Here is an 11475-nt window from a genome sequence, read left to right on the forward strand (position 1 = left end):
TCTCTCTGCTCGCTTCTCTTCTCGCCCGCTTCTCTCTCTCTCTGCTGGTGTCGCCCTGCTGACTGCTCGCTCACTCTCCCCACCCCACCCCCTGTCTCCGTGGCTCTCCGTCCCTCTGCCCATCTCTCTTGTCTCTGGCTCTGCGTCTCGTGTCGCTCTCTCTCCGACTGTCCCCCTCTCCCGTGGGGGTCTCCCTGCGTGGGTGTCCATCGCTCCGCCCGGTGGCGACCCTGGGCCCAGGCTATCCGCCTGAGGGTGAACCCACTCTACCTGATGATCCCCGGCACCGTCGGCTGCTCCTACGCCTTCATGCTCCCGGTCTCCACACCCCCCAACTCTATCGCCTTCTCCTCGGGACACCTGCTGGTCAAAGACATGGTGAGTGTGGGCGTTGCTGGCCGCAGCAGGTGAGGTGGGGTGGGCACTGCTGGGGGCAAGGCATCTGGGGGCCTCCTGTGTTCCTCCCCTGCCCCATCTGTGAACAGGATCCTTCCTTCGAGCCAGCACCGGGATGGTTCTTAGACAAACCTGGCCGTAGTGATGCTTTCCCAGGCCCTGGTCTCTGCCTGCTGATCCGGCCAATGGCTCTGCACCCAGAGCCTTGAGAACCAGGAGCAGCAGGCGCATGTGGGGAGTTAGGGAGTGGGGACCCTGCCCCTCCCCGCAGCGCTGCCAGCACAAGGTCTCCTCCCTCTCTGGCCCCCTCCCCAGCAGCCTCCTCCCTCCCCGCTGGCCGCTCAGGGAATGAATGTAGAGAACCCCGCTTGCAGAGAGCTGGTGCCGGGAGAAGGGCGATCAGTTTGACCAGGTCACGATGTGGGCGCGAGAGCCCAGTGGGACAGGTGGAGGCAGAGAGCAAGAGCGAGAGCAAGAGCAAGAGAGGCGGTGAGAGGCGCCCAGGGCTGGCACAGGGGGCGGGCGGAGGGGTGGAGGGGCGGAGGCCCTCACTCCCCTGCCCCTTCAGTCCCCGCCTTTCCCGGTGGTGTCCTGCCTCCCCTCGGGGTGTGCCCCTCCATGCAAGATTGATTTAACAGTTTTACTCGGTCCACCTCAGATTGAAAACAAAAATTCACGAGTATTTAAAGAGAAAAACTGCCAGCACTCTGCACACAGAGACCCGTCTGGCACCCCGCGGAAGGGAGTCTAAGATCCTTGCGAAGTGAGCAGGACAATTCCATTCTCCCACCGACAGGTGGCGGGGATGAGGCTGTGCCCATGGGCTTGGTGCAAGGCCCCGCGTGCGGGTCAGCACCGGAGGGAGAGTTCCCTGGGAGGAGCAGACGGGGCGGGAGGAGGGCTCGGCTTCATCCCTGTGGGCTCAAGGCCAGGGAGGGCTAAGCTGCCACACCGGAAGGAGCCAGAGGGCAGGGGCGTGTTAGCCCGCGGGGGACAGAAGGCAGCGTGAGGGCGACCAGGCAGGCTCCTCCCAACCGCTCACAGAGGTGAGCGTTTCCGGAAGAGAATGCCACTGCCCCAGGCGAGGATGGCCACCTGGGCACCTGCAGGGTGGGCGTGGGCGGGGGCGGGGTTTGCTGACCCAGCAGGGTCATCCCCAGCCTGCATGACCTCTGCAACCCACCGCTCTGAGCCTCAGCTCTCCGCTCTGTAAAGCAGGTGTTGATGATGTGCTGGTGAGGCTGCCCCGGTGGTTAAATGCCGTGGCCCCGTGACACCTCTCAGCACAGTGCCTGGCCCCCATGCTTGACGGGACAGCCTCGGCTGAGTAGACAGGAGGATCCCGGGCACTGAGCGGCCTGCCTGGCTGGCTCTGCTACATTATTTCCCAGAGTGGGAGCTCGGGTGAACCGTGAGCTGTGCCTCGGTTTCCCCGTCTGTACAATGGGTCTGGGCTCCGTTGCAGGTGCGGACGGGATTCCTGATGAACGTGATGGGCGTCCTGCTGCTCAGCCTCGCCATGAACACCTGGGCCCAGGCCGTCTTCCAGCTGGGCACCTTCCCAGACTGGGCAGACGCCCATGTGGCCAACATCACGGCGCTGCCGCCCACCGTGGCCAACAGCACCTTTCGGACCCTCTGAGGCCCCCCGCTGAGTCCCCTTGGGGCTGGGCCCTCCCAGAGGGCTGTCCCCGCCCTTGCTGCTGGGACCCTGCGGGGTGATGATGCTTTTCTGTCATCCAGCGCACAGCAAACGAGGGTGGCCAGCAGGGGTCCACTTGGGTCCGCGGGATCATCGTCTGTGACACCTCTCTGCCTTGCTCATGCAGTCCCAGGCCCAGATCCCCCCCAGAGCTGCTGCCTGCAAATGAGCGCCTCTAGCCGCAGGTGGTGTGGACGGAGCTGAGCCCAGTGGATCTGGAAGGGCGTTCGTCTCGTACACTTGGGATGGGGGGGGGACACCCATGCTGCTGGGCACAGCTGCGTCCCCACTGGCCACTTAGGGCGTCTTCCTGAGAGAGGCGTGGGGCTGGATGCCCGGCCCAGGAGCGCCAGCTGTCCGCACCACGTGCTCAGTGCCCGTTCTGCAGCCGCCGTGGGGCTCCACTCCTGCTGGGACCCCTGGGAGCGGGGAGGGAGAGGCGGCTTCCTGGGGTCGCGGAGACAGTGCCAAACCTCTTTGCTGGGTCTCCGAGCTCCCACGCCTGCCAGCTGACGTCTCCACTCATGAGGTTGGCGTTCTGTTCACCTGCTTCTGTGCGGCCATAATCCTGGTATTAGGGTGAAGCCAGGGTCCTGCTGCCTTGCGGGTGACCTGTGGCTCCCGCGGCCAGGTCCCTCCTGCGGTGGCCTGCCGGTGGCCGCTTGCTTCTTGTCCCAGCCGCTGGCCTGCACCTCCCCCAGCGCTCCGAGTGCTAAGCAGGATTAATTAGCAAGGACCCCGTTTCTTTCAGGATTGAGAGAAACAGCACACGACACACAATGGCTCAGGCTGGCAAATTGTGACCCCCCTTCTCCAGACAGGAACCAGGGGCGGCTTCCTGCGCCCAGGGCTTGGAGCTGGGCAGATCTGGGGGCTCATCCCTTCTGTCTCAAGCCCGAGCTCCCCACAGCGCCTGGCACCAGCCCAGGGTCTGACCTGCAGGCCCTCGGGAAGTCACCAGCGTCTGGCAGGCCCCAGCTGAGGCCCCCCACCCCTCACTTCCCCTTCCTTCGCCCCGGGGCGCTGACATTCCCCGAGGAGGAGCACCCGGGGACGGAAGGGCACAGTCAGGGCGGTTCCCTGAGAGCAGGCCCAGGGCCCGGGGGCGGGGGTCACGCAGTGTCCGTGGGAAGCGACAGTGTTGGGGGCCTGGGTGTGTTCCAGCTGCTGCCGTCCGGGCGTGGTGCGGCGGGGAGGGGAGAGCTTCCGTTCCGCTCACGCTCAGCAGAGGAACCCACGGGGTCTGTGACAGCTGACTCGTGATTTCAAACACTTCTGATCAAAACTGCTAAGAAATAAAGATTGTTAATAATCAGCCTTGGCCCCGCAGAGTGCTTGCTGCTCCGAACACAGGAGAGCGCCAAAGCCCCAAATTCCTGGGGCGGGGGTGCCTCCAGCTCGACCTCTCTGACTTCCCACTAGCCACAGACTCAAACTCTGCCCCAGGGCCTTTACACATGCTGTCCCTGCTGCCTGGACCACTCCCAAGGGTGTGCCTGGCTCCCACCCCAGTCCCTGCCCGGGTACCTCCCCTGCGTCCTCTCTGTCACCCTCGTTACTCTGCAGCCCTCTCGCTCTCCTCCTCCGCTTCTTCTTAGTACTTAGACCACTGCGTTACTTATTTTCTTATTTTTACTTTCACTTCCTCTAGAATCTAAACTTACGAAAAGACAAACAATATTCTGTCCCGTGCTGTCACGCCAGAACCTGGAACAGTTCTGGGCACAGCAGGTGCTGAGTGAAGATTCAGGAGCGGGCAGCCCACTCCGCGGTTTATTTAGACGCTGTTCCGCGCTGGCCCCGGCCCCGGCCGCGGGAGGTAAACAAAGGCACGCGCTGACTCTGAGTCAGCTGCGGGCCACGAAGATGAAGCCTGTGATTAAGTGACTCAGAGGCCACTTGGCCGGTGGTCAGGGAGGGCTTCCCTGAGGAGGCGGTCTTGGCCTGAGACCGGAAGTCACCCAGATGCTCATGGCAATGTGGGTGGCAGCAGGGGCGGGCTGTGTGTGTGTGTGTGTGGGGGGGTGTTCTGGGGAGTGCCTCCAGGCAGCTCTCTGTCCGGGGCCTTGGTAGACTCTGCTGAGCGCTTTAGAAGCAGCACCCCCACCCTGTCCTCTCCCGCACAGTGACCCGGCCAGGGTCCCTCCCTCCTGGACCCCGGAGAGCTCTGGCCGCTCTCAGGGAAGGAGGCACGGGTGCTCCCAGAGGCTGGAAGTGAGGGAGCCGGCAGGCCGCCCAGGGTCAGTGGAGGCAGACGAGCGGGTGTCGAAGCCACAGGAGCCAGAGAGACCTGTTTATGTCACCCATGGCTGCGAGACAACCTGGAGACCCAGCGCGGCGTCGGTGCACGGGGCCGCTCCCGAACACAGCTCCGCAGCGCTGGCTCGGAGCCTGCTCTGGGGGTGCAGCCAGGGTCCCTGAGCTGGGATGCCCACCATGCTGGTGCCCCTCCAGGACCCCTCCTTGCGGGGCTCGCCCAGGGGTCTAGCCTGGACCTCTTCCTGGGACAGTCAGCGTCAAGGGGGACAGAAGGTGGGGCCGAGGGCCTGGACGCAGAAGCCGAGGAGCGGCGACTTGGCCACATTCTGCCAGTCAAAGCCAGCGTCGGGGTGCAGCGGGTGCAAGGGGAGGGAAAGAGACTCCACCCCTTGGGGAGGGCAGGAGTGGTCTGCGCCATTTCTGGAAGCCATCGGCTGTGGAGGTTGCGAGGACGCACCGACGCCTGCTGGCTTAGGATCAGGCACAGCCGAGAAGACTGGCCGGACCTGGGCAGGGGCAAGGAGGGCTGGGGGCGGGGGGTGTGGCCCGGGCTCTGCTGGTACGGGGCAGGCCACTGCACGGTCCCCAGGGCTTGCTCTCCACGTTCCCCAAGAGCCGCTGTGGCATCTGGGAGTTTTGGGTAGAATGTCGGGGGTGGGGTAGCGGGAGAGGCCATGGCTACAGCTGGGTCACCTCACGCGTGGGCCATCGTGGGTGAGCAACGGAGTCAGGGGCAGAGGCACGGAGGCAGTGACGGTGGCTAAAGAAAGGATGGACTCCAGAGAGCCGTGGTGGCGCCTGGCCGGGGCCCCAACAGGGTCACGACAGCCACCCTGTGCACTGCTTTCTGTGGTGGTTTCGTCTGACCAAGGACAACACCAGGAAGGAGCACACGGCCTGGCCCCCGGGGGCGGAGCTTGCTACAGAGAATGGCAGTGGGGGGAGACCCCGGGACGTGGACCGGGCAGGGCCTGAGACCCAGGGAGGAGCCCCAGACAGCAACCAGCCAGGCACACGGGAAGGAGCCCCCTGGGTCGGCCTCGCCCCTCCCTCCACCCTCCTGCTGGAGGCAGCCAGGATGTGGGTGCACACAGCAGCACCTCCTTATCCAGCACCCCCCTCAGCAGGTATCTGACACCAAGGCCCTCACCCATACCCATACCCGTGATAAAGTTTTATTTATAAATTACGCACAGTGGGAGACGGACACCGACCCATCGATCATCACATGGACCGATTATAACAAGACCCATCATAAGAAGTTACTTACAGGGGCTGGCGCTGTGGTGCAGTGGGTTAACACCTTGGCCTGAAGTGCCAGCATCCCATATGGGTGCCGGTTCGAGTCCCGGCTGCTCCTCTTCCAATCCAGCTCTCTGCTGTGGCCTGGGAAAGCAGTGGAAGATGGCCCAAGTCCTTGGGCCCCTGCACCCACGTGGGAGACCCAGAAGAAGCTTCTGGCTCCTGGCTTCGAATCGGAGCAGCTCCGGCCATTGCGGCCATCAGGAGAGTGAACCAGCGGATGGAAGACTTCTTTCTCTAGCTCTACCTCTCTCTGTAACTCTATCTTGCAAATAAATAAAATAAATCTTAAAAAAAAGAAAATAAAAGAAAAGAAACACATACAGCTTCCCGTGAATGGATCCTGGGAGCACCTTCTCCTTAAAAGAAAAAAAAAATAGATAAGTCACTTACAGCTTGTCGATCGTTGATTTCTGGAATTTTTGGCTTAATATTTTCAGACCTCAGTTGAAACCACAGAGAGCGGATGTCGTGGTTTATCTCATCCAGAGTCACGCTCACAGAAACATCCAGAATAACGTTTGACCAACTATCCGGGCACCAGGGCCCAGCCAGGCTGGCACATAAGGTTTTGGGGTGCCACCAACAGAAGCCAGGAGGCAAGGGGGTCTCGGAGGCAGCCACACCTGGCCCGCCTCCCCCCTGGTGGGAGGGGGAGCAGGTGGGAAGCAGGCCTGGAGAGGCAGACAGCAGCTTGCCATGGGGCCCCCGCCCGGCGTCCTGTCTCCTCGGCACGCTTGCCCTCCCCTGGGCGTGTAGACTGTGAACTTCTGGCTAATGTGTATCACTCCGATTTCACACGCGAATCTGTGTGTCTGCTGCTGTTGGAGCAGGAGGTTCTGGAAGATCAAGCAATAGCAGAGCTGCTTGGCCATGTGGCGATAACAGCTTGGAGCGGAATAGGCAGGGGGAGGGGCCTAACTAGTTGGAACATGGATTCTGTCACTTGCCGCAGTCCCCACCGCTCCTCAATGTCTCACACCGGCGCTGTCTGTCCACTTCCTTCCTCTCTGGCCTGTGAGGGCATCAGGGAGGTCCATCTCCGCGGTAGTGGTCGTCAGTGCTAACTGCCTGGGGCAGCACGGAGCCGCGGAACTCTCTGTGATGCCGGGAGTGGTCTACAGCTGCCCTGGACCACGCAGCCGCCCCTTGCTCTGTGTGGCTCTGGAACACTCATGGTGCGGTTGGTCCGAATTGAGATGAGCCGTAAGCATAAAATGCACACTGAATTTAAAAAACATGGTTCTTAGAAATGTTTCAACTACGGAGCTCACATGGGAGGCTCACACCCTGCTTCCAGCCAGGAGTGTGCGCAGCCGCCTCCAGCCGACTGCAGTGTGCGACGCCCAGGCAGCGGCGACGTCCACGGAGAGGCGGGCACTGGCCGCAGCAGTTAAGGCAGCGGCTGGGACTCCTGCATCCCACACCCAGGTGGCCGCGCGTGCTGGTTCTTGTGCTTCCAACCCAGCTGCCTGCCAGTGCACACCCAGGGAAGCCGCGGGCAAAGCCTCAAGTCCTGGGGCCCCTGGCTTCCACGTGGGAGACCCGGACGGAGCTCCTGGCTCCTGACTTTGGCCTGGCCCAGCCCTGGCTGTTGTGGGCATCTGGGGAGGGAAGCAGCGAATGGAACATCCGTGTGTGTGTGTGTGTGTGTGCGTGTGGGGGGGTGTGTGTGCGCGCGCATGCGTGTCTGCCTTTCAAATAAAATGAAAACAAATGACCACAGCCCCGCAAAGCAGGCAGTGACACTCATTTCCTGTGGACCCCTGCTGCTCGCAGACCCAGCTGGGCAGGAGGTCTGGGGGCTGTGACTTCCTCTTCCCCTCTGTCTCATGGCTCTGAGTCCTTTACCCAGAAATCCCCCTCGGCCAGGCTGCCCGTCTCTGATGATTCACAGGTCGGAATCTGGATGTAGAAGTAGAAGGCGCCCCAAGTGCTTGGGCCCCTGCACCCGCGTGGGAGACCAGGAAGAAGCTCCTGGCTCCTGGTTTTGGATGAGCATAGCTCCAGCTGTTGCGGCCATCTGGGGAGTGAACCAGCGCATGGAAGACCTCTCTCTCTCTCTCTCTCCCTCTCTCTCTCTCTCTCTCTCTGCCTCTCCTTCTCTCTCTGTGTAATTCTTTCAAATAAATAAATAAATCTTTAAAAACCCGCATGTTTAAAGCCAGTACTTCATTTTTAAAATTTATTCAAGACAGAGACAGACAAAAAGAGAGAGAGAGAAAGAAATCTCCAAAATGCTGGCAGAGTTTGGGGCTGGACTGGGCTGAAGCCAGGTACCCCCGTGGGCATCAGTGACCCCAGCCCTTGAGCTGTCACCTGCTGTCCCCCGGGGTTCACACTGACGAGTGGTTGGAGTTGGGAGCCGGATCCCAGGTGCGCGATGTGGGACAGGCATCCTCATTGCTAGGCTACGGGCTCATCCTCAGGCTGGCGTTTTTTATAAGTGAAAGATAACTGGGGTCTTAACAGGCCACAGAGCGCCAGGGCCACCCATCTGCCACCTCTGTAGGAGGCCTCGGGGCTGCAGGGAGTGGCACAGCCATTCCCCAGAGCTGCGGCGGCCCTGGCTGGAGGCAGCAGGTCCAGTGCTAGCTTTGCCACCTATCATGCTGGGTGACCTTAGGCAAGACACTGTCCCTCTCTGAACGTGTGCATCCTGCGCCATAAGACAAGGTCTGCAGAGTGTCAGAGTGTCCTGCCAGCAGCAGATGGACGCCCGGGCCCTGCGCACCCTCCCCACCTGGGCAGGTGCAGGGGCCCAAGCACTTGGGGCACCTTCTACTGCTTTCCCAGGCCATAGCAGAGAGCTGGATCAGAAGAGGAGCAGTCAGGACTTGAACCGGGGTCCATTTGGGATGCCAGCACTGCAGATGGCGGCATTACCCACTATGCCACAGCACGGGCCCCAAAATGTGGGTACTTCACACTGAAAGGGAGATGGCTGCCATCTTTGGAAAATCTGGGACCTCTGGGCCGGAGCTGAGGGGCAGCTGCCCTGGGCACAGGGCTTTGCAGCTCATGGAGGCGTCCACTGGGCCCCACAGGCAGGTGAGTTTGCCACTTGTGGTTTGCGCCATGGTCCGAGTTCCGAGTTCCGCCGAGACAAGGCAGCTGTGGCTGGCTGGCGGCTGGTGTGGCTGGAGGGCTGGGAAGGGTGTTAGACCCCCTGAGGCCTCTGCTATAGGTGCTCCCTCGTCCAGTCCTTGTGCAACCAGCAGTATGTCACTTCCTCTATCCGGGCCTGAGCAGTGTGTCCTTATTAGGCAAGATGCCAGGCAGTCTGGAGTTCACCTCGCTGTGCGGCTCTCTGGTCCTTTTTTCAGAGTGTGGGAACCGAGGGGCCAAGGGAGACCTCCCGGGGGAGGGGGAGGCGTGCGGGCAGTGACGGGGCACCGAGGCGCTGGGGGTCAAGGAGCTGCTGTCCAGGCAGGAACTCCTCAGAACAGCCTGGGAGGCCCTGCAGGGCAGTGGCCCAGCAGGGGGCGCACACAGGACGTGTGCGGTAGCAGAGAATCCTGAGGTACCTGGCTCTGAGCAGGGGGAGCCCAGGAACCACCTGGTGTCCCCTGGGGCAGCCCGCTGGGCATGAACCACGGCTGTGCCACTTGCCAGGCCAGTGACGAGGTCAGGTGACTTCCCTCTGTGGTTCTCAGTTCTCTGGGCTGCAGAGGGAGCAGGGGAGGGAAGGGCTCCATGACGCTGACCGTGACTGTCGGAGTGCACCTGATATGCTGGTAGTAAGCTCACAGTAAGAGCTCACTGCCATCGCTGGGGGCCTGTTTGCAAGCTGTGACCATAATCGTATGTGAAAGGCACACGGTGGAGGGGGGAAGGGGTCTGTTAGCAGAGATGAGTGGTGTAGGGCTGCGTGTCTTTGTGCAAGAGAGAATTTAAGCAGACAGACAGCAGTGAGCAAGGTAGCACGGTTGAAAGGGGCTGGGCACCTCTCCAGATGGAAATTGAGGGTGGGGGGGAGGAGAGAGAGAGTTTCTGGTCACTCTGTCCGAGGCAGGCAAGGTCACATGGCTTAGTGGAGTGAATGCACCTGGCAGGCCAGACGGGCGGTGCAGGAAGGGGCTGGAGGAAGCCGGGACTCAGAGCAGGCCAGACCATGGCTGCCCCGCAGCGCCTCCCCAGCGCTCAACAGAACAGAATGCCGGCCCTTGCAGCAAATATTTGCCGAGGGGCTTTGCACAGAAGCCACTTGGAAAGGGCCCCTTTGAGCCGATGTGCAGCTACGGCCTTTGCTCCTTGGAGACAACGTGGCCAGGACGTGCAAATGCCCCCAGACCGCGAGACGGCAGTGGCTTGCTCGCTCTCTGCTGGCACCTGCGCTTGCTCCGAATCTTCTTCTCACTTAAATAAAACTCCACTTCTGCTCTCCCTGCTATATCCGGTCTCGTAAGTAAATCGTCACTGACACCAGGGCAGGAACCCGGCCTCATCGCCCCAGTGTTCTGCGACAGGCTGAGCGTGCCGTCTGCACTGGGACCGTGGCCCTAAGGGAATGGAGTCCAGTTCTCCCCGCCTGGTCCTCCTTCCCCACCCCCTCCTCCTGGACAGGGGGCTTGCTGGCTGTGGACTTCCTCCCCAGGTTGCATTAGCCAGTGTCTGCAGACAAAAGCTGGCAAGAGGATTCCCCCAGGTGCCTTGCTTGGGGGTGGGGGTGGGGGGCTGGGACCAGCTGTAAGGGCTCTGGGTATCAGGGCTTCATAGCGTGAGATCCTGGGCTCCCTCCAGGGTGAGCTCGCGTGAGATCCTGGGCTCCCTCCAAGGTGTGCTCCCATGAGATCCTGGGCTCCCTCCAGGGAGCGCTCGCGCGAGATCCTGGGCTCCCTCCAGGGTGCGCTCTGGTGAGATCCTGGGCTCCCTCCAAGGTGTGCTCCCATGAGATCCTGGGCTCCCTCCAAGGCGCGCTCTGGTGAGATCCTGGGCTCCCTCCAGGGCGCGCTCACGCGAGATCCTGGGCTCCCTCCAGGGCGTGCTCAGGGCTGCTAGGAGCGGCTCCATTCCTTTCCGCAGGCGCTTCATTTTCCTTTCTTTCAGCCTTTGCATCAGAGGAAGGAACACTGACAGCTGAGGCCACTGGCCAAGGGCACCCAGCTTGGTGGGGCAGGGCTGCCATCTGAAGCCAGGTTACACAGGGGCCAGAGAGAGGGGCCAGAGCCACTGTTCCCACACCCCAAGCGAGGGGGCAGGCTCCCCTGGGGGCACAGGACTTAGGGGTTCATGGAGGCCGGCACTGTGGTGCAGTGGGTTAACACCCTGGCCTGAAACGCTGGCATCCCATATGGAGCCGGTTCTAGTCCCGGCTGCTCCTCTTCCAATCCAGCTCTCCGCTGTGGCCTGGGAAAGCAGTGGAGGATGGCCCAAGTCTTTGGGCCCCTGCACCCACGTGGGAGAGCCGGAAGAAGCTCCTGGCTCCTGGCTTCGGATCGGTGCAGCTCTAGCTGTTGTGGCCATCTGGGGAGTGAAAGATTGGATGGAAGACCTCTCTCTCTCTCTCTGCCTCTCCTCTCTCTGTGTAACTCTGATTTTCAAATAAAATAAATAAATCTTTTTTTAAAAAAAAGAACTTGGGGGTTCTGGCTAATGAGCTAACGGCTCCTCTGAGCCTCAGTTTCCTGCTCTGTAAAATGGGTGAAGTCTCCCTTCCTGTTATCAGAATCAGAAAGGTTTCGGGAAGGAGCTTTCTCTCCTCCCACACCTTCCTCCGCCCCTGCCTGGGGGAGAGGATGAGGCAGCTCGCCCCACCCTCTGGGAGGAGGCCCCTGGCGGGGCGGAACAGGCAGCCTGGAGGGATTCATTAAAGG

General features: G+C 61.5%; 1 protein-coding gene across 2 annotated transcripts in view; it reads left to right on the forward strand.

Moving 5' to 3' along the window:
- Positions 1–3413, forward strand: part of SLC13A3 (solute carrier family 13 member 3) — a 56314-nt gene extending 52901 nt beyond the window's left edge. For both annotated transcript variants that reach the window (XM_002721218.5, XM_051844967.2), the window contains exons 12-13: positions 241–378; positions 1862–3413. In XM_002721218.5, the coding sequence (XP_002721264.1) occupies positions 241–378; positions 1862–2038 (315 nt within the window). In that variant the 3' untranslated portion in view covers positions 2039–3413. The remainder of the gene's footprint in view (positions 1–240; positions 379–1861) is intronic.
- The last annotated feature ends 8062 nt before the right edge of the window (positions 3414–11475 follow it).

Source organism: Oryctolagus cuniculus, chromosome 11, assembly GCF_964237555.1.
Source record: "Oryctolagus cuniculus chromosome 11, mOryCun1.1, whole genome shotgun sequence".
NCBI classification, from domain to species: domain Eukaryota; kingdom Metazoa; phylum Chordata; class Mammalia; order Lagomorpha; family Leporidae; genus Oryctolagus; species Oryctolagus cuniculus.